At 36.5% G+C, this 22,806-nt stretch overlaps 1 protein-coding gene and 1 pseudogene across 1 annotated transcript; both read right to left on the bottom strand.

Moving 5' to 3' along the window:
* Nucleotides 1–275: 275 nt before the first annotated feature.
* On the bottom strand, nt 276–375 carry LOC127109199 (uncharacterized; annotated as a pseudogene).
* Nucleotides 376–16,521: 16,146 nt separating this feature from the next.
* On the bottom strand, nt 16,522–18,636 carry LOC127107547 (UDP-glucuronate 4-epimerase 3). Its single transcript, XM_051044835.1, has one exon. The coding sequence runs from the start codon at nt 18,336–18,338 to the stop codon at nt 17,016–17,018; it is 1,323 nt and encodes a 440-aa protein (XP_050900792.1). The 5' UTR covers nt 18,339–18,636; the 3' UTR covers nt 16,522–17,015.
* Nucleotides 18,637–22,806: the final 4,170 nt, after the last annotated feature.

Genomic DNA, 22,806 nt, shown 5'->3' with positions numbered 1-22,806 from the left:
TTCGTTGTTGCAGGCTGTGCAACAAAACCAATTCTCTGGAAATCTTACCGAAGATCCAAACCTTCATTTATCCGTATTTGTCCAATACGCTGATACTGTTAAAGCTAATGGTGTCACTTCAGAGGCAATTCGACTTCGTCTTTTTCCTTTCTCATTAAGAGATAGCGCTAGAAGATGGCTTCAATCTCTCCCTTCCAACTCAGTCACCACCTGGAACGAGTTGAAGAAAGTTTTTCTTGCCCGATATTTTCCGCCAAGCAAAACAGCTATGTTAAGAGCCCAGATAAACGGATTTAAACAGAAAGACAACGAGTCTCTTTTCGAAGCATGGGAAAGATACAAAGACATGATGAGACTTTGCCCACACCATGGTTTGGAAGACTGGTTAGTAATTCACACATTTTATAATGGTCTCTTATACAATACAAGGTTAACAATAGACGCCGCTGCAGGTGGTGCACTAATGAACAAACCTTATGCTGATGCTTACCAGCTTATCGAGAGCATGGCCCAAAACCACTATCAGTGGGGAACCGAACGAACAACAGTGGAAAAACCTCAACCGAAAACTGGCATGTACGAGATAAGTAACCTTGATCACGTTAATGCAAAAGTGGATGCTTTGGTCCAGAAGATTGAAAGTTTAAACGTATCACCTCCAACCGCCGTGGTTGCTATAACTCAGAATTGCGAGGTCTGTGGAATCCAAGGCCACACTCCTGCGGAATGTCAACTCTTGACTGGAATCCAAACAGAGCAAGTAAACTATGCTCAAGGAAGCCCCTATTCGAATACCTATAACCCAAATTGGAAGAACCATCCAAACTTTTCATATAAGAGTAATAATGCTTTATACGCACCTGGACAGTCTCCGAATCAAACCCCATCTGTACCTCCGGGATATCAGAAACCGAATCCTAACAATAATACCCCTAGAAAATCCAACTTGGAAATCATGATGGAAAACTTTATAGCTTCCCAACAACAAACCAATAAAGATTTCTTAAACCAGAACATACACACTGGCGAACAACTTAAACAACTAGCAAGCAAAGTAGATGCCTTGGCTACCCATAACAAAATGTTAGAAACACAAATATCTCAAGTAGCTCAACAACAAGCACCTACTGCTGCACCAACTGGTACATTCCCTGGACAGCCCCAACCTAATCCGAGAAGCCAAGCTCATGCAATTATATTAAGAAGTGGAACGGAAGTGGAAGGACCGTCTGATCCAAGGATAGAAAACCAAAACCCTAAGAAATCTACTGAGGAAAGTGAACCTAAGGAAAAGGAAGAGAGTAATAAGGATACCCTAGAAAAGAAGGAACCTTATGTACCTCCACCACCTTACAAACCACCTATACCTTACCCTCAAAGGCTTGTTAAAACCAAAGATGTAGGCCAATTTAGAAAATTTGTCGATCTCCTTAAACAATTAAACGTTACAATTCCGTTTACCGAAGCTATTACGCAGATGCCCTCATATGCTAAATTCTTAAAAGAAATTCTTTCTAATAAAAGGAAACTTGAGGATAGCGAAACCGTTACACTCCCTGCCGAATGTAGCGCTATAATCCAAAACATGCCCCTAAACTCAAGGATCCGGGTAGCTTCTCTATACCCTGTCACATAGGAAAATTTGTCATCGACAAAGCCTTATGCGATTTAGGAGCCGGAATTAGCGTTATGCCTTTATCCATATGTAAGAGACTGGAAATGGGAGAATTAAGACCGACCAAAATGTCTGTGCAATTAGCAGATCGTTCCATCAAATATCCTGTAGGAATCCTTGAAAACGTTCCCGTACGCATAGGTCAGTTTTACATTCCCACTGACTTCACAATTATGGACATTAGAGAAGATGATACTACACCTATTATACTAGGAAGACCATTCTTAGCAACTGCCGGTGCAATCATAGACGTAAAACGAGGAAGACTCACCTTCGAAGTAGGTGAAGAGAAAATTGAATTCATTCTTTCCCAATTCTTGAAAGCACCTGCAATAGAAGATACATGTTACTTCATGGATATCATCGATGAATGCATAAAAGAAGCAGAGTCAGGAGAAGACAAATCATCAGACTATCTTTTAGAAGACAAATCTAAACAATGCTTAGCAATAACACCGGACCCTACGCAGTGTCTTAACAAACCAACCCCTGATTTGAAAACACTTCCCAAAAATCTGAGATATGAATTCCTAGACTTAGAACTTGAACGACCTGTGATAGTCAATGCAGATCTAGGAAGACTCGAAACAGAAAAACTCCTACATATCTTAAGAAAATATCCAACCGCACTAGGATACCACATAACCGATCTTAAAGGAATAAGCCCTTCTATTTGTATGCACCGCATCATGTTAGAAGAAGACGGTAAAACCTCTAGGGAACACCAGAGAAGACTAAATCCGATCCTAAGTGAGGTAGTAAAGAAAGAAATAACCAAGTTATTGGAAGCAGGTATTATATATCCTATATCTGATAGCAAATGGGTCAGTCCTGTACACGTTGTACCAAAGAAAGGAGGCATAACCGTTATTGAAAACGAAAAAGGAGAAACTATAACTAAACGAATCGAATCGGGATGGAGAATGTGCATTGATTATAGGAAACTAAACAAAGCAACCCGAAAAGATCATTTCCCTTTACCATTCATTGACCAAATGTTAGAACGATTAGCTAAACATTCACATTTCTGTTATTTAGACGGTTATTCAGGCTTCTTTCAAATACCAATTCACCCTGATGACCAAGAAAAGACAACATTCACATGCCCTTTTGGTACCTTCGCTTATAGACGAATGCCGTTTGGTCTGTGTAATGCCCCTGCAACTTTTCAAAGATGCATGATGGCGATTTTCGCCGACTTTCTCGAAAACATCATGGAAGTATTTATGGATGATTTTTCTGTATACGGACAAAGTTTCGAAGAATGCCTTGAAAACCTGGAAAGAGTTCTTGAGCGATGTGTAAAAGTAAACTTAGTACTTAATTGGGAAAAGTGCCACTTTATGGTACAAGAAGGAATTGTTTTAGGACACATCATCTCGAACAGAGGAATTGAAGTAGACAAAGCCAAAATAGAGGTAATCGAAAATCTTCAACCCCCAAGAACCGTGAGAGAAGTACGAAGCTTTTTAGGACACGCCGGTTTTTACCGACGATTCATCAAAGACTTCTCTAAGATAACTAAACCCTTAACCGGACTATTAATGAAAGATGCTGAATTCATATTCGACGATAACTGTTTAAAAGCATTTCAAACTCTCAAACAAGCATTGATCTCCGCACCCATTATGCAGACACCAGACTGGAATGAACCTTTCGAAATAATGTGCGATGCCAGCGATTATGCTGTAGGTGCTGTTTTAGGACAAAGAAAGGATAAAAAGCTTCATGTTATATATTACGCTAGCAGAACCCTGGATGAAGCACAGATGAATTATGCCACAACCGAGAAAGAACTCCTAGCAGTAGTATTTGCGCTAGATAAATTTCGTTCTTACTTGGTAGGAGCCAAAATAATAGTTTACACTGATCACGCTGCTATCAGGTACCTTCTAACAAAAAAGGATGCTAAACCTAGACTCCTAAGATGGATCTTGTTACTACAAGAATTCGACTTAGAAATCAAGGACAAGAAAGGAACTGAAAACGTAGTAGCAGACCACCTCTCTAGACTTGAGAACCTTGAACCAGAAAGAACATCCATTAATGATGATTTCTCGTATGATAAACTCATAGCTACTTTGGAAGAGAACAACTCCGACATGCAAGTAGAAACCACCTTAGCTATATCTGTCATACCATGGTACGCTGATCTAGTCAATTATTTAGCTGCCGGAATAGTTCCACCTACTTTATCTTACCAGCAGAAGAAAAGATTCTTCCACGACATAAAACACTATTACTGGGATGATCCCTTACTTTTCAAAAGAGGCCCCGATGGTATTTTCCGTCGATGTATACCCGAAGAAGAGGTAGAAAATATAATCCAACACTGTCACTCTGCGCCTTATGGTGGACACACAAGTACATCCAAGACCTGCTCTAAAATCCTACAAGCTGGCTTTTATTGGCCAACTATATGGAAGGACGTACATGCGGCTATTAAGGAGTGTGACAGATGTCAACGCACGGGAAACATATCTAGACGTGACGAGATGCCACAAAAAGGTATTTTGGAAGTAGAGATTTTTGACGTGTGGGGGATAGACTTCATGGGACCATTTCCATCCTCCTTCGGTAACAAATACATACTCGTGGCGGTTGACTACGTATCAAAGTGGATCGAAGCTATAGCTTCTCCAACTAATGACACCCGAGTAGTAACTAGACTCTTTAAAAATATAATATTTCCGAGATTTGGCATCCCAAGGATAGTAGTCAGTGATGGTGGATCGCACTTTATATCCAAGGTACTCGAAAAACTACTACTTAAATATGGAGTGAGACATAGGATAGCAACACCTTACCACCCTCAAACCAGTGGACAAGTGGAAGTATCTAACAGAGAAATCAAGCAAATACTAGAAAAAACGGTCGCCACTTCAAGGAAAGATTGGTCATTGAAACTACCAGAAGCTTTATGGGCATACCGAACTGCTTATAAAACCCCATAGGGACGACCCCATTTAAGCTCATTTATGGAAAATCCTGTCACCTCCGGTAGAATTAGAACATAAAGCCTATTGGGCTATTAGAAATTTAAATCTGAATTACAAAGCCGCCGGTGAAAAGAGAATCCTTGACATAAACGAATTAGAGGAACTCAGAAGAGACGCCTATGAAAATGCCAAAATCTATAAAGAAAGAACAAAACAATGGCATGACAAGCGTATATCAAGGAAAATCTTCAAGCAAGGCGACGCAGTACTTTTATTTAACTCCAGACTAAAATTATTCCCGGGAAAACTACGATCCAGATGGTCAGGACCTTTCCATATCACTAAAATCTTTCCCAGTGGAGCGGTAGAAATAAAAGGACAATCTACAGAACCGTTCACCGTAAACGGGCAACGTCTGAAACATTATCACTATGCGGAAACCAACGAAGATTCGCAAATTCTACACTTAGACGAAACGCCCCCAGGACTCATAGACTATATTTAACAGTTTCTTTGTCGAGCTTGCGACATTTAAACAAAGCGCTTAGTGGGAGACAACCCACAAATTAATTTGTTATTTTATTATTTTATTATTATTATCATTTCTCTATTTTTCTCTTAATTATTCTTTTAATTTCTATTTAGTATTCATTATTGATTTATTCAAAAAAGAAAAAAATATATCCATATAATAATAATAATTCTTTTCTTCTTTCGGCATTTGGCCAAATCCTGACTTAAACTCATGTTTTCTTTTCTCTAGTTAACACTAACCAGATGGGACATTTTGACCGTATGGGTATCAAGTTCAGAGGAATGGCTCAGAAACGAAGGTTTGAAGAACTAGCCGCTAGAGAGATGCTACCTAGTTTATATGCTGATGATTGGGCTATGACTGCCCTTGGACTGAGACAGAGTGTCCTGTTTTTGCTGAATCAGATAGGATGGGAGACCTCCCCTATCCTGAGACATTTCACCACCTACCGGAGACTCACACTAGAATTCCTTAGTTCATTAATCTATCTACCTAGCCATGGAAAAGGAATTACCAGAGGTTTTATCCAGTTCAGAATGTTCAATATGGAGTACCAATTTAATATTAGAGACTTCACCAACCTTTTGGGTTTTCCTACCTCCTTTGATACATTCACTATAAGCCAGGAAGAACTTTTTGAATATAGAGAGCTGGAACACTTTTGGGGTAAGCTGACTGGAAATGATGAGCCCGAAGAACATGAGTTTCTCTCTGGAAACATACATAACCCGGCTTTTCGCTATTTCCATAAGATCCTGACCCACACTTTATTTGGGAAGAAGCCAAATAGTACTTCAGTTTCACGTGATGAACTCTTCATCATATTTTGTGCTTCCCAGAACCGTCCAGTAAACGGTGCTACTTTTATGTTAGCTAATTTGGACCACCTTATCCAGGATGAGCGAGCACCCATTAGAATAGGTGGCCTGATAACTATGATAGGTAATGCTATTGGATTACGTCAGCCTATGCTTGACCTGAACCCTTTTTGTGGCATTACTACTCTGAGTATACCTTTCCTCTTCAACACTATGTTTATAGCAAACATAGGGTCTGATGAGTTCGAGCTTATTATTGATAACCAGGTTCTCTGCCTATTCACCATGCCCGATCCTAGAACTAGTGTTCATAACCAAAGGAACTGGCTCTATAACCTGAATGAAACCCCAACTCCTGCTGGATCCACTGAATCCATCCAGGATTATGAGATTTGTGATGACTATGAGCACTATGTTGACCATATCTCTCTTGCTGAATCTGACCCTCAGACTCCATCCGGCTACTATGATATTGATCCTCCTCCTCAGCCTGTCCTGACCGAAGAATCAGCTATGCCTGATCTCCGACATCATATGCCAGGAACAGATATCAAAACCGTCGTTGAAGCCTTGATGTCAGAGCATCACGATCTCAGAGAAGACTTCCACAGCTTGAGACTTGCAGTCCTAGAACACATGAGCAGCACGGCAAGTCAGTTACGTATGTTACGGCATCATGTTAACTCTTTTGCTCCTCCGGCCAGAGATCCGAAGATAGATGGAATTTAGTTATTTTTATTTCTTAGTTATTTAGTTTTAGGCTAGATTTTTCATTAATGTTATTTGAATTCATGTTCGCATTTATTTTTTTTCCTTTTCATTTCATTGTTTTCCCTTCGTGTATTACATTATGTCAATTTATTAAAGCTTTTATTTTATGCAATGGCTATGTTCTCTACTGTTACTTAGAATGAATTATTATTATGTGAAGTAGAATAGCATGCAATACAAATTAATTAGCTAAATTAATTAGAACAATCTAAAAACCAAATAAAACAAAAACAAAATAATCAAAATATATTCATCTCCTAATTAAGTCTGTGTAGCGCTACTGAAGAAGCCTTGCCAAAAGAACTGTGTGACGAGCGTCACACAATCCATGACGAACGGCACGCAACACTCTTGTTACGAGCGTCACACCCTTGTGACGAGCGTAACGCCTCTCAGACATGTGAACGTTAGGGAGCCGTTGGAGACGAACGTTACACCCCTACCTTTTTACATTCCCCATTCATTTTTCATTTACCACATTTAATTACTTTTCAACCACTCTTTCTTTTCACCTCCCACATTTTTCTCCTATAAATACCCTCCAAACCTCCTTCTTTCACCACAAACAATTCTCTCATATCAAATATACACTTCTTTTCCTTTTCCAAATCACTCATTCAAAAATTCATTACAATGGCGGGAAATCAAAATTTCGGAAATATCATCTTCCGATCCGGAGATGACAACTATCAGCAAGAGCAATTCGAGCGCTTCCAGCAGCGAGGCGTCGCTCCCACCAGGTACCCCGATTTACCTTGCTTGCAACAATTAGGCTTACTCCAAGGTATCGAGTGGATGCTCCGTAAAGCCGATTTAACCTTCCTTTGCAATCATAACCAACCCACCTACCCTTCCCTAACCTTAGAATTCCTAAGTTCTTACGACTACACCACTCCCGCCGGTGAAGGTGAATTTCTAACCGGTACGGCAACCTTCCGTATGTTTAACACCGAGTACTCTCTAACCCAACGCGAATTGAGTGCCATGCTACAATTTCCCACAGAAGGTCTGCTGCATGCCAGAATCCCTCCAACCTCAAACTGGAACACAGTTCTAGTTTTCGGCCTTTTTAAGAAAATTTCCGGTATAGATACCTACAACTGGAAAGAACTCCTTCTCTCCCACATCCATAACCCCACCATCCGTTATTTTCTCCGTATCCTGCAAAACACACTCTTTGGAAGACCAAACAACAGTAAGGTCAACTCAAAAGAACTCTTTTTCCTCCAGTGCGTTTTCGAACCGGATACTAAGGTAAACGCCGCCTCTTTTCTCTTTCATCATATCCGCACCTTATGTGCTAGAGGCCGGCAACCATTCATAATTGGTGGATTAATAACCTCCATAGCACTTGGCCTGAACCTAGGGGATAAACTCCAAACTTTAGAATCCCTACCACCCCTGTCTATGGATATCAGCTATTGTCGCTCCAGCCGCCTGATTAAAAACAGAGTAGGCGGAGGATACTATCTTATGGTGAACAACCAAGCTGTCCCAAGTGTTGTGCTACCCAATACCACCCTAACGGATGTCACAAACCCGGACCGCCACCTCTATGATCTCAGCGCTCCTGAAACCACCGAGCCTTCACAAACAAACCAGCAAACAGATGAGTTTGAAGAAATGGAACAAGGTGATCATCCGCCAACACAACAATCAGTCCCGCTAAACCCTTCCAGTAATGCAGCCGGCCCATCCTCCCAACGTCGTCGACGAAGACGACCTGCGACCAACGACGACATTATGGATGCTATCGATGGTATGCAGGCACAGAATGCAGATATGATGCAGATGATGCGTCAAATGCAACAGCAACAGGATGCTCGGAATGCCATAACCGACCAGCGGTTTACTGAGTTGTTTAGCAGATTCGACAGCTTAGACATACGTCAAAGATCACCAGGACCAAGAACCAGAGGTGGAAGGCAACCTTAGTTGTATTTTTCTTTTCATCTCCATTTTGTATTTCTTTCCCTTAAAACATCGAGGACAATGTTTAGTTCAAGTATGGGGGGGAAACATTATTCTTTCCATTCTCATCTTTGTTTCAAGTATGTACTCTCCCTTTTCATTGTTATTTCCCTATAAAAAAAAAAAAAAAAAAACAAAAATATTTTTTTAAGTTAAGTCCTGAATGTGAAAAATTTTCTATTATCTATTTCCCTCAACTTTCTTGAGCCATAACAAAAATTTTAACACACCCAATAAGTATAAAGGTTGCTTACTTTATAAAATTTGAGTGAAATCAAAACAAAATCATTACCATAACAACGCTCTGAGAACCGCAATATGTTAGATCAGGATAAGTACCTATTATACCGAACTCCTTGAACTTTTAGTTCTATGGTAACCCCAAGTAGTTTATACAGAAGTCAGCACCATCTTAATAGCAAACTACGTGGAGAGCCGATGAATATAAGTGAATGATCCCCAAAGTAACATGAAATATACGAATATATCAAGAAATGCACTAATTAAATTAGGTGATCCTTACCAGATCATTTAATCTAAAGGTTGCAGATCATGCAAAAGCACAATACGAAAGATCCATTACGAGTTGGTTCAGTAGGAATCTGGTACTGAACTTGGTAGGGCGGACTACGGTTCGATCCCCCGCAATTTGCAATGGACTGAATAATGAAGGTATCCGACTTATGTACCAGAACTTCTAGCTAAAAGCGGATCATAATCACTAACCGGTTACTCCACTATGTGCGCGAAAAGATAAAGGGCTTAATGTGATTTCGCTAGAATGAAAACGGGTAAAATAAGACTAAAGGAACCAGGATAGCTATCATAGGGTACTTGAACTGATTGGCATAAGGTAGGGTTATCTAAGTTGTAACGGTAGTTGTTGATGTCAAGATTAAACTCAAGTCCTCCTAAACAAAAATCCATTGGCAACCTAGTACGAATTGATGTGTGCTTTAAAAATTTCATCTGGCTAAAACTTTTAACAAGTTCTATACTGAATTTTGCTTGAGGACAAGCAAAGAATTAAGTATGGGGGAGTTTGATAACACGAAATTATATCGCTTTTTAAGACTTAATTCAATTAAATTATATTATCATTTACGCTAGTTTATCTCACTTTATCAGATATTATGCAGTATTCCTCTTCTATTTATATCAGGTACCCATTTTGAAGCAAAAGTGAAAAAGGGAAGAAAAGGAGGTGTAAAAAGGAACAAAAAGGAGAGAAAAGGAACCAAAGGCCAAAGCCCAGCCCAAAGCGCACAAGTCACCAACGCTGTGCCTGTGACGGACGTCACAGAACGCGTGACGAGCGTCACGCGAAGTAGCCTTGTGACGGACGTCACACATGGTGTGACGAGCGTCACACCAGTCCACTAGCTTTTTGGCGCAAGTTACGCTCTCAGAAGAAGGGAAGTAACGTTGAGGACTTCGTGTCCTATTCCCAAGCCGTGAATTTAGCACGCTGAAGACTCGTGGAAAAGAAGAAAAAGGCAGTTAGTAGCACTATTATAAATAGCTACCCTAATCCCTCTCGTTGGCTCTCCTCTTTTTGCCGTTTAGACACACCGAAGCTCTGCCGATTTTCTGTTCAAGCTTTTGCTTAGTTTTCTTTTTCCAGCAGAATTAATATTGTTTATTTTATTTATTTCTTTTGCAAGTTTTATTTTCTTTTTCCCTTGCAATTTATCTTCCCCGTTTTTAGCTTTTAGATATTTTTCGCGTAGTAGTTTCTACACCGGAAACTACTGTGCAACTTTATACCGGATTTAACCTTACGTTATATTCGAGTTTTTTTTATTTCCTTGATTTAATTTACTGTTTAATTGAAGAATCGAAGAACAAATCCTACCGGCTTGTGGAGGAGTGTTCAAGACCATTGTATTACGCATTCAGGTTCTTTAATCGTTATTTAATTTTTAATGTTTTATTCTATTGTTTATTTACATTGCCTGCCTGAAATGAATCTGTGTATGCATGATAATAATTATTATTTAGTTAGCATGTCTGGCTAATTCGCCTAGGTATCGGTATGTAAAGTAAGCAGAAAAAGGGATCAAGACTAAGTCGGTCTATTCAAACTTAAAATTAGAATCAATCTTTTTATGGACTTAACTTACAGGTTTAATAACAAGATTTTTTACAAAAGTAAAAGACATAAAGAAGTTGAAACCAACAGAGCGAGAGTTTGAGGTTTTAACTGGACAGTGTAAGTTAGTCATTAAGTCTATCTCAGGGCGAGAGCAAGTTTTAGAATTAATTAAATTCTGACTTTTTTCCAAAAAGTATTTTTAAAGATTGAATGTGAGGACGAGAGTTAAGCATTTAGATTTAATTGTATAACCTAAGTCAACAGAGCGAGAGTTTGAGATAAGAGTGTTTAAAACGGTCAGTATTTTCTTAAAAAGAGTTTCTGCAACTTTATTGTTTTCAAAATATGATTTTTGACTTAATTATAAGTGACAGCTACATTAATATAAGATCATGGTTTCTTCAACAGAGCGAGAGTTTGAGATAAAACCTTTAACCAATAAAGTTAATCGAAACGATTTATTTTAAGACCGAGAGACCGACAAGGAATTGATTCCCTAGTTTTGACGAACTACATACCGATATCCGTTTTATTAATATTTAATCTAGATATTAGTTTAGTTTTTAGCTTCCTTCCCCAAACAATCAACTATTATTCACCTTAGCTTTACGAAGTAACCTTAGATAACGGTATATCGATTCATAAGTCCCTGTGGGATCGATATCTTTTAAAACTACGCGATAGAACTGTGCACTTGCAGTTTGTATCCCATTCTCGACTCACACAGTCGAGCGATCAAGACGCTTGAGTAGATGTTAGGGTAGCCCGGGCATAAGTTATATACTTTTCATTCCCTGTTACACCCCTCACCAAAGAGTCACCTGGTCGACAAGAGAATCAGGAAAGTTAAGGGGGCGTAAAGCATCACCTATACCAGTAAGAGAAGTGGAATTTGTCTATATTTCTTGTAGGTATGTATCCCATTGTAGCGTTAGGCTACAAACATTTTCCTCCAATGGATGCTTCTATTCACGTTGTTGGTCATACCAAAAAGCATCCTAGTGACCGATTTCACCAAGGGCCAAAGCAGTAGAGGCACACCAAGTGTGTTGCACCATATTCCCCAATTCTTCCTCTAGGGTACGCCTGAATAGGTTGTCTAAATAAGAATAATCTTCTTCTAAGGGAGAAGTCTCCGATGCGCATAACTATTTTTTGGAAGTATTCAAAATAATAACAGTTTCAGATGATTTTGGGGTCAGAGAGGCACCAACCTTCCTTATAGTAGTTAAAGGTCTCTTCGTAGTCTGCGTTGGCCAAATTCCCCACTTTAAAAGGAAAAGTGCCTCATCATCCTTCATCGAATCTACAAACAAACATTAACAAGGTAAACATATGGCAGACAAGCAAAATGGTAACGAAAAGTCAGGGCACCCAGAACCTACCAAAAATAATATTCCTTTCATCCCTCATATGCATCCATCAGCAAATAGGTGTCGATGAGGAATTTCAAGTGTTTTTTAGAAGTATCGTCTTGTGGGGTAACACCTCCGGGATAACCCAAATCTTTGACGAAACTCGTCAGTCATTTCTACAAATACAACTCTTGTTGAGAAATGCCATATCCTTTGTAGAGATAAAGTATGTTTTCCATCAGGAAATTATTCTCGTTTCAGTACTTGGGAAAAAATCATGTGTATTTACCCTTTACTCAATCTCCGACATTGCACACTATCGTGTAAGCCTCCTAGTGGATATGAGTAACCTGGAAGAAGTGGTCTTTAAAACGATTCAAGTTCTCGGAAAAAAGCCCTAAAGCTACAAACGGTTGGCACCATAGAAATTAAACCACGACTTCGCGCTTGAGTCACATGGCCATGTCAAACTCGAAAAAGATGAAAGAAAAGGGTCAGAGAAGGCCTCTCATGCAAATTTTTGCACCAATATTGGAAGAATTCAAATACGCCTAACTCGCAAGATGGACAAACGGAGCAACCATTAAGTGTTTAAGAACTTCCATCTAAAAGATATTGAAGGGCAACCGAAGACCCAAGATTAAGATAAGGCACTCATAGAAAAGGATTGCACAATCTTCATACCCGCTACATATTTTATCATTTTCACCAGGGTCCACACACCCAAATTCGGTGATGGACCAACGTCAAGAAAGACCCATCAAGACCAAATAAAAAAATAGTTGAAGAGTAAACCAAATTCTCCCATGAAGTGCGAACTTCTTCCTTGGACTTTTGAGTCCTGGTGGATACGATGATCTCTAGACACGGAAAATGGAAATACCAAAGAAGATGAAGTAGTAGTGAAACACGAAAGTTGCTCATAAATAATGAGAAACAGACTCTTAAAAAATCACGTGGTGGCATAATATACTTTATCAATGTTTGAAATCACTTACACACAACATTCAAGTGTTTTGGTTCCCAACGGTCATTATTAGAGTACCTCCGAAAAGACATTTGAAGCATGAGACATAGTAAAGGCGTGAATTCCCAAGGAACCATAACGCCTCCTTTGGACTTTTTAATACAGCTGAACCGGCGGTCAGCAACCAAGGCATATATGACAAACCCTTGCACCACCATGAAAAATTAAGGGCTTGGGGAAAATTATTTCGGGCAGACCACAACGGTCCCTGGCCAACCACTATGAAAGAGTTTCAATTCATCTAGAATCCCCACATACTGACTTTAACATTGAAATGTTAACTTTATAGGTCAGCACGCGTATTCGAACCGAAATGGATACGACGAACAAAATGGTGAGATTAAGTAGTTCGTGCCATCAGCCTGGGCACCATCGTATAAACTGTCCCAATGTTGGAGCAAGCTCCACAACATAGTTAAATAATCCACTTTTAGTCCTGCTTTTTATATGTAGTCCATTTTATGTAATCATTTAATTTGATATTGAAAATAATGTTTTTTTCATAAATATTACAACATCGGGTTACAATAATTAAAACAACAACACGACAAATAAATAAAATGACCAAACAACATATTTATTCGATTACAACCATCAGAACGGTTTCCTTTGAACTATGCATCATAATACGACACTCACTGTCAATTTTAACTGACTCTCAGATACGATGTGCTCCATTATTGTTGTACACCGTAACAAGCCTTTCAATTCTTCTGATATTTTCACCATTTGTATTATCTACATCTAACCAACGGATCAAGCTCCTCTGAAGATGCTCGAAAGTCTCGGTGTTCCAAAGTTGGATCTTCATCGGAGACTTTACTGTCGAATAAATCAAATTGATCTTTCTCTTAATAATATAACACGATATTTTAAAGAAAAATTGAAGGAGAGAATTAGAAGATTGATAGAAAATGGTGGGGATGGAATGATATATATATATATATTATATATATATATATATATATATATATATATATATATATATATATAAACAAAATAACACATGAGTCACAGACAATGACGCATGCTCCTAAAAGTTGCATGCATGCGTCACATCTATTGACTACTCCTAAAAACGCGTGTCATAGGCAATAACGCCTTAGACCAAAAGATGAGTGCATACGCCACAAACAGTGATGCATCCTCTTAAGGAAGATTTTTTTTGTTTAAAAAATTATTATAGACAGTGACACATTTTTTTTTCTAAAAAAATAGTTATTTAGGGATTTTTTTTTGAAAAAACATAATTATCATTTAAAAAAATATCCAAAATGTAATATATATTTCTTGACTTGCAAAACATCAATTCAATTTCACTGGTTTGGAAATATCATGTACAATTATTTGCTAGTGTTGTGTGCAGAAACCAAAAATAAATCAATCTCTACCTTCTATGAAAACAAAATTTTAAAATGAAAATAATTATTTTCTTATTTATTAGAAAGATACTAATAATTATTTATTACTGATGGTACAATTTCAAAAAAGAAAGCATCAATCAACATATACTAAATAGTTTCTTTTCTTAAATTAAATTATATACCTAACAAAAACATGGAAGAAAAAAAATCATAATTTAGTTTTAACCAACCACACCTTCCACAAGTTTCAATTCATCATTTTTTTTTGTTTTCATAAGCTATTATTTGTATAACTTTTTTTAAGATAAATATTTTATTGATTGAAATTTATCTTTTTAAATATGAACATGATCAAATGACATATAACTTGCGTCTAACTAGTTACATGGAGGGTTGAAAGGAACAAATTAAAGGTTTTATGTACAAAAATGTATTAGTTTTGGTCCCCTATGAAGTAGGTATAATTTAATGTTGAAAAGCACAATCCCATGTGAATCTAACAAAGTTATTGGAATTTCATAGTGTCCATATCAACATTTTGATTTGTGAAAGCTCTTGCAACACTTATCCAAGATAAAAAAAAAATTATAAAAAAAAAAAACTTCTATATTAAATGCACATGCTATTGAAGAAATTTCGAATTCTACATTAATAAAGACAAATAATATTTTTAGTTTCATGTATGATGGAGTAAGAATTGATTAATTGATTTTTGTCTTTGTAATTGATTTTAATTTATTTACAATATTTTAATTATTAAATAATATTTATTTTTCAACTCATGTTTACATAAATAATATATTTATGCCATTTTAGAACCAAAATTGAGTATCATTGATGAAAGCATAATCCTGAATTGATGGTGTTGGGTTAAGATGAGTATAGTAAAAAGAGAAGATCAAATAATATATTTTATTTTTCGTGTAAAATGACTTTATAAGTATTCTACTTCTCCCACTAACTTAATTATTTGCTTGCTAATGTTTGAATAATTTTATTATATTACCATACTATAAATTAATTGTTACATTCACTAATTTAGTTAATATGTTAAATTTCTAAGATGAAATGTTGTAAAGTGCTAAGTTTCTTTAAACAGCCAAACATGTGTTTTATTTATTAGGAAAGACAAGAAAGAAAACCAAAATGAGAGACAAAAGAACTTGTGTAATAAACATTTCTTGACTTCAATTTCACTAGTTTGGAAATATCATGTACAATTATTTGCTAGTGCTTTCGGAAATAATTCAATCTCTACTCTCTATGAAAACAAAATTTTAAATAATCATCTTTTATTTATTAAAATGATATTAATAATTATTTATAACTGACATAACACGCCGACTGAGTCTGATGTTCCTGCACTAATGTTGACATTATTGGTTATAACTTAAATGTTGATGAATTCCTTTGAAACTTGTGTGGATTGTCATGCAAGAAACTTTCACCCAAATGGCAATTCTAATTTCCAACACTTTCCAATCTTGAACTTCAATCATACAAATAAAAGAGCACATTCATAAATGCATTGAAAAACTTTCAATCAAGTATGACCCATTTGCATGTTTCATAGAAACTCAATCAAACTCTAACCCCTCTTTCAAGAGTAGAGTAAGAGGATATGTCAAATCATGATCATTGCTTCTTCTGTCAACTTTTTAACTTGACTTTAATTTGAGTCATGCATCAAGTTTTTGATGGAGAGTTCTATAAAATAGAGTTTCTTAAGCTAGCAATACTTTCCAAAAACATCTATTTGCTTAATAAATACATTACTTACCTTGCTTAGTTTACATTCAATTTGTTTTCTAATCTAACTGAGTTTCACATTTGGGAAAAGTAATAGAAAACATGCAAGTTCTAAATATAGTAACTCAATCTATCATATTCACGACCAACGACTATTTGACTCGGTTCTTTCACACCAGCGCGTGAAAGAACTGATTCGAAAATGTTAGCAATAGCAAAACAGAAAGAAATAATACAAGAGTCCATTTATAGATGAAAAATTACATATGCAAATAAAATACATGTCTTATTGATTCATTCAGTTCGAAAACTGGAAATCAAACTATTGTATGATGATGTTACTCGTTTTCCTTAACAAATTATACACTGCCACGAATCAGCATAAGCTCTATCGTCGTCGTTCATGAATGCTACATTTCTAAAACTACAACAATTACATTCGGAGGCGAGGAAAAAAAGAAAGAATGAAAGAGAATATGATGTATCTTGCTTTCTTGCCCGGGCGAATAATCTCGAGTCTCTCCACCAACAACGAAACCTCCTCGGTGCAGGTAACAAGAGTTTCCTTGCTGAAAAGGGATGTCTTTGACAAAGTGTATGAAACATGGTGATTCGAGCAACACAGGCAGATAAAATGCTAAGGGAAGAACAATCACAAGAATCGTAATGAACAAGAATTCATAGATCCTATATAAAAAAAGAATCCATCATCATCGTCACTCGACAGCTTTCTTCCCGCCAGAATAGTAATTCATGTACCACCTCACGAATTTCTTCAAACCAGTCTGCAGATCTGTCACCGGCTTATAGCCAAGCTCTCCCTGTGCGTAGCTAATATTCGCGTGAGTGAACTGGACGTCCCCGTTCCTCGGCAACTTCATTATATTCCTCTTCGCCTTAGTCTTCAACAGCCTCTCCAAAATACTCACGAGATCGGTAACAGGAACAGGCGATGTGTTCCCCAAATTGAAAACCCTCAACTGAGCCGGCGCCCTCTTCTTCCCGCCACTTCCGGTACTCTTCTCGGCAGTATCCAAAGCACCTAAACACCCCCTTACGATATCATCTATATAAGTAAAATCCCTAGCAACGGTACCGTGATTCGCTGCCTCGAAAATGGGAATCGTCTTCCCCTTCAAAATATCTCTAGTGAAAAAGAAGTAAGCCATATCAGGTCTACCCCAAGGACCATAAACAGTGAAAAAACGCAAACCGGTTAACGAAAGACCGTATATATGATTATAAGTATGAGCGATTTCTTCGCCGGCTTTCTTAGTAGCAGCATACAAACTAGCAGGTTGATCTGTTCTATCCTTCTCAGAAAAAGGTACCTTAGTGTTCAATCCATAAACAGAACTAGAACTAGCCCAAACAATTGCAGGTTGAGGATTAACAGTTTTACAAACTTCAAGCAAATTAACAAAACCAGCAATGTTACTATGAACATAAGAACCAGGATTCTCCATAGCATACCTCACACCAGCTTGAGCAGCCAAATGCATGACATGAGTAAAAGGAACAACCTCAAAAAGCTTCCTTAACAAAACAGCATCATTGATATCACCTTCCACAATGAAAACACCGGTTCTCTCCAACAGTGCTTGCCGTGCACGCTTCAAAGAAGGGTCATAATAGTCATTGAAATTATCAAGTCCCAGAACACCGTCTCCGCGGCGCTTAAGCGCCGCGGATACATGTGTTCCGACGAAACCAGCGGCTCCGGTCACAAGAACAGAGAACCCGTTTCTGGACCGGACCCTTGCGGAGGAACGGACGCGTTTCTCCCAAACCGGACCACCCCAGTTGGAAGGGCTTCTCAGAGAACGGCGAGAAGGATCCGCCGGAGGAGAAGATGTCGCCGGAGATCGGAAAAAGAAGATCAAGATTGCAGCTGAGAAAACAAAGGTCCAAAGAGCAAGCTTCGCCGGAGAAGTGTGCCACCGTACACGGTTGAAGTAAGAGGCTTTCTCCATCTTGAACTTTCCCGGCGTCGACGGAGCACTGTTGTCGGCGTGCGACATTTGCTTCAGCTGAGACATTTTCTCATAAAAATGTCAGATTTTGTAAGAAAAACGGTAGGTAATTGATTTGTAGCACCCAGAAAGATAGAGAGAAAAAATTCAGATTTTGAAATGGACCCAAGATTTCTCTTCCTTGATTACTTCAAATCTCGATGCCGATTGAAGCTTCTGGATTGGTTCTCTGGTTTCCCCTAAATGTGTATTTCTCAGAAATTTCAGATTAGGGTTTCTTTTTATGAAAATTCTATGGTGTTGTGTTTCTGATATTGAGGAGAGTGATGGAAAGAACCAAAATAAAAATAATAAACAAAATGAAAATGAAAAAGAGTTTTTTTTTTTTTTTTTTAATTTTATTTTGGAGTTGGTGAGTTGGCTTTCTTTTTATTTTTTGATTATTTTTTAATTTTTTAGGGTTTTTCTCTAATATCTTTATTGGGAATCTTGTTTCTTGTAGGAATAGGTTAGAGGTGGTGGTGGGCACACTTTTGGTTTTCAATAATTTCACGGATTAAAAAAAGTGATTCCAAGAACAAAAGTGATTTAAGAATAGAAGAGTTTGAAAGCTCTTGAGAACATGTGAATCAAGGAGGTGAAAATTAGTATTCAATGAATTAGGATGATTTAGATTTGGGTTTGTGTTGTTAGAGACTTTTTTCTCTTTGCCTCATAGAAAAAACAATAAGTGTCACATTCAAGAAAACAATAAGTGTATTTTTTTTTCATCTATCTCTAAAATAATGATGATTTTGATTGGTGGGAGATCCTTAAATTTAGGAGTATTCTTTTTAATAAATATTTTCAATGTAGGAACACTTTGTTTAAGGATTATTGTTGTGTGGAGGAAAGTTCTCTCCTTTTTAATTGGGTTTCAAACTTTGAGAATTAAGGAACATATAATGGTTGGTTGGTTGGTTAAATATGCAAATGCATTGGATGAAAATTTGAGGCTTTTTTATTTGCTATAAAGGGACTCCTCAAATTTACACCATTAGAAAGCATATAAGATTCTTAGGAGTTTGAATTTTCATAACCCTTGAATTCATTGAATTTAGAGTCAAACTATAATTTATTTTTACTAATTGTGTCAAGTCATGCTAAATATTAGTACTTCTTATAAGAGGTAAATAGATGCATCACAAAGTTGACAATTTAGACTTATTACATCAAACATCATATACACTAGAAGAAATTTGATGACTTGAAATTAAACATATATGGGTAGATTCAATAAATAGGATTTTACTTTCAAGTATTGTGTTGCTTATAAATTATTATTACTTCATGCATTACTTATAATCAAAGTAAACTATGGGCACAAAGTGTGTGTGATACCTTGACGCAACTTTTTCATCAAGTGACTTCTTGGTTTTCCAAATTACATTGAATTCTATTACGTCAATGGATCATTTAAAAATCTCAAACTAAATACTAGTACTAGTACCCATTAAGAGATTAGAAAACCTTTTATTTGACTTATCTCTTCTTGGAAGTTAAAAATTCAATTCAAAGATTTCCACTAAACCACTAAACAAATCTATTGGAATATTTTATTTTGCTAAAAGCATAATTCTTTCATATTTGTTTATATATATATATATATAACTAAATAAGTTGTGTTGTGAAAATTTTAAAGTTAACTTATTAATAGGCTAATGATCATTAACAATATCTTTTGTTTCTTTAAGAGAAAAACTTTGTTTCATAGATTTTGTTTGGATTAATAGAATATGATGAAATAAAATGATATGGAATAGAATTGAGGTATATTCTATTATTTGAATTAGTTAAAATCAAATCGGGTGAAGTGAAATAAATGGTATTGATTTCATTATATCACTTACACAACAATAATATAGATAAAAAACTATAGGAATTCCAAAATAGCAATAAGAGATTCAGAAAAGGAAACAAAAATTAGGGAAATGTGTTTTCCTGCTACGACTGCCCGTAGCAGGTATCTGGAAAACATGTGGAGAGTTAGCATTGGTTGTTATGACCCGTAACAACTCTTACGACCATTCGTAGCAGCCCTCTGGAAAATATATGGAGAAATTCTGACTTTTTCCCGTTTTCCTACATTTTACTCCTTTTGGTTTCTCCTTCACCTGTGACACTTATTTAGGCCTGAAAACACCAGAAATGAACTACCCAGCATAAAACATGATAAAAATGAAGATACATCGGATGAAAATAATAAAATAGCGAAGGGAAATAGCTAATATAAATGAAACGAAAACCCTTTATCAAATTCTCTCAAACTTAGACCGGTGTTTGTCCTCAAGCAACAAAGCTTGTCTATGCAGTTTTCCAGATCCAGCGGTTCAGTAATGCAAAAGCTTACGAGAATGAAAGTATCGGTACTTATACGTGAATATTTTTTTAGATTGGCTAAGATTTAGTTCTCCCTGTACTTATTTGACACCATAGGCATTACAAGGACACAAATTGTAACAGAGCTACAGACCAAAGTCTCATTTTCAGATACCGCTCTAACTATGTTTTAGACTTAAGTCTCATTTTCTGATTTTTTTTCTTCCCTTTTGCTCAGGATAATAAAATTAAGGCAATTAAAATGATAATAATCATAACATACACACAAGAACGATCAAGAATTTTATTCGAGTATTTGCAGCACAAGCAAACTAGTTGATTTTATTTACAGATGAAAGTACACACAAATGCATGTTTATTTAATTTCCCTTTTGGGTTGACGTTTGGGGTTCACCCACTGTTGAGCTAAATAACCAGACTATGGTTACCCAACTTAGCAGGTGCAGTTGCCTTTTACCGCCATTTTTCATCTTTTTATTTTCCTCAATCGATCAAGCGTGATATATGAATCAAATGTATGTCAGACTGACAAGAATAAACTACTAGGGAAGTATTTTCTCAAGGTTAGAGACTATGACTCAAAATACACGTTAACTTGTATCCTACTTTGGGAGACTTAGGGTGTTCAAGTAATACCCATTTTATCAAGTTTTTCTGGGGTCCCTAGACTCATCCTCTTATTCTTCTAACTCTATATAGTTTCCCAATTTTCTCATAATCAATGATTTTTTCAGAAAAAAATTTAAATGGTCTTAATTTGGGAAAAATTGAAACAATGGTCTTTTAAAAGTAAAACTAACAGAAGTAAACAAATGAACAGAAACCGACAAACACACAAATAAGAAAATAAATATAAAAGAAAAGTAAAGAAATCCTAACTAACTCCCCCAAACTTAGACCAAACATTATCTGCAATGTTTTAGTAGAAGAAAAGGGAGAGAGAAAGCTCACATTGTCCCCATTCCTAATTAGACTTCATTGACGAATATCGTCTGGTAGGAAGTGGGGGTGCTTTTTGTGAAATATTCTTTTTATTCCGGAAAAAGTAAACACATAAGCCAACAAATTAAAACACACAATTATATGGGTTTCCTCCCACGTAGTGCTTCTTTAAGGTCATTAGCTTGACCTTTTTGACCCTCATGCTTAGGAGGGTGCTTCATTCAAGCTTGAGTCCCTGACATTTCCCTTAGCCAACTTTGGGGTCTAGCTAAGTTTATCCATCCATACCATCCATCATTTTTCTTTTTTATTCCTCCTTTTATATAGAGACTCATATTTTAGGTCTGGTTTTTCACTGGCCTCCTCTTTCTCTCCTTCCTTTTTCTTAGGTTCACCCTTTTTGATGTCTTGACAAGTCATGTCAAGACTAAAACAATAGTTTGGGACATCAATAATATCCTTTAAATAAGGAAACGCAAACTCGGTCCTATCTTCTTCCACTTTCAACATTATTCTTCCTTTATTAACATAGATGATTATCTCGGTAACACTCTATTTTTCTGATTAGATATTTTAGTATAACTTATTTGTTAGAATTATATATTTTAATTATTATTTTATTATTGGGTGTTGGTGGAGTATGTATCCATGATTTAGGGGTATATATGGGTGATAGAAGTGAGTAGAATAATTTTGAGTTGTTTTAGTAATTAAAAATAATGTTTAACTATTTTTATTATATTAAATAGTGAAAATAGGAGTTTATTTAATTAATTGAGTAAATAAATTTTGGAATAATAAAATAATAAGAAAAAAGGGAGTGTGTAGAGATTTTAAGGGCAAGGTGGTAATTATAAGGTTAAGTTGATGGTAGTATATGGAAAGCCTAATGAGAGAAATAAGTTTACTAGAAAAAGAGAGAATTGAGAAAAAAAGTCAGATTTCGTCTTACGTAAAAACTTAGAGAAAAGAGAAGGAAGACTAGGGAAAGAGGCTAAAAATGATCTAGAGGAAGAGAGTGAAGATTTTGCTTCAGATTTTTGCAAGAAATTCAGGTAAGGGGGAGATGTGCTTCCTTAGGATTGAGTATTCTAAATCTCAATTCATATTTTTGTATTATAACTGTTGTTGTATGATGGAATTGGTGTGAAATTCATGTACCCTATGTATGCATAAATTTTGTTTTAATGTTGTTGATGATATTATGCCATTA

Source organism: Lathyrus oleraceus, chromosome 7 (genome assembly GCF_024323335.1).
Source record: "Lathyrus oleraceus cultivar Zhongwan6 chromosome 7, CAAS_Psat_ZW6_1.0, whole genome shotgun sequence".
NCBI classification, from domain to species: domain Eukaryota; kingdom Viridiplantae; phylum Streptophyta; class Magnoliopsida; order Fabales; family Fabaceae; genus Lathyrus; species Lathyrus oleraceus.
Note: the sequence above shows the minus strand (reverse complement) of the source record. Positions and strands in the feature narration are given on the sequence as shown.

What these genes read in the sequence shown, in the direction of transcription:
- LOC127107547 (XM_051044835.1), bottom strand. Translation starts at nt 18,338, where the DNA reads ATGTCTCAGCTGAAGCAAATGTCGCACGCCGACAACAGTGCTCCGTCG.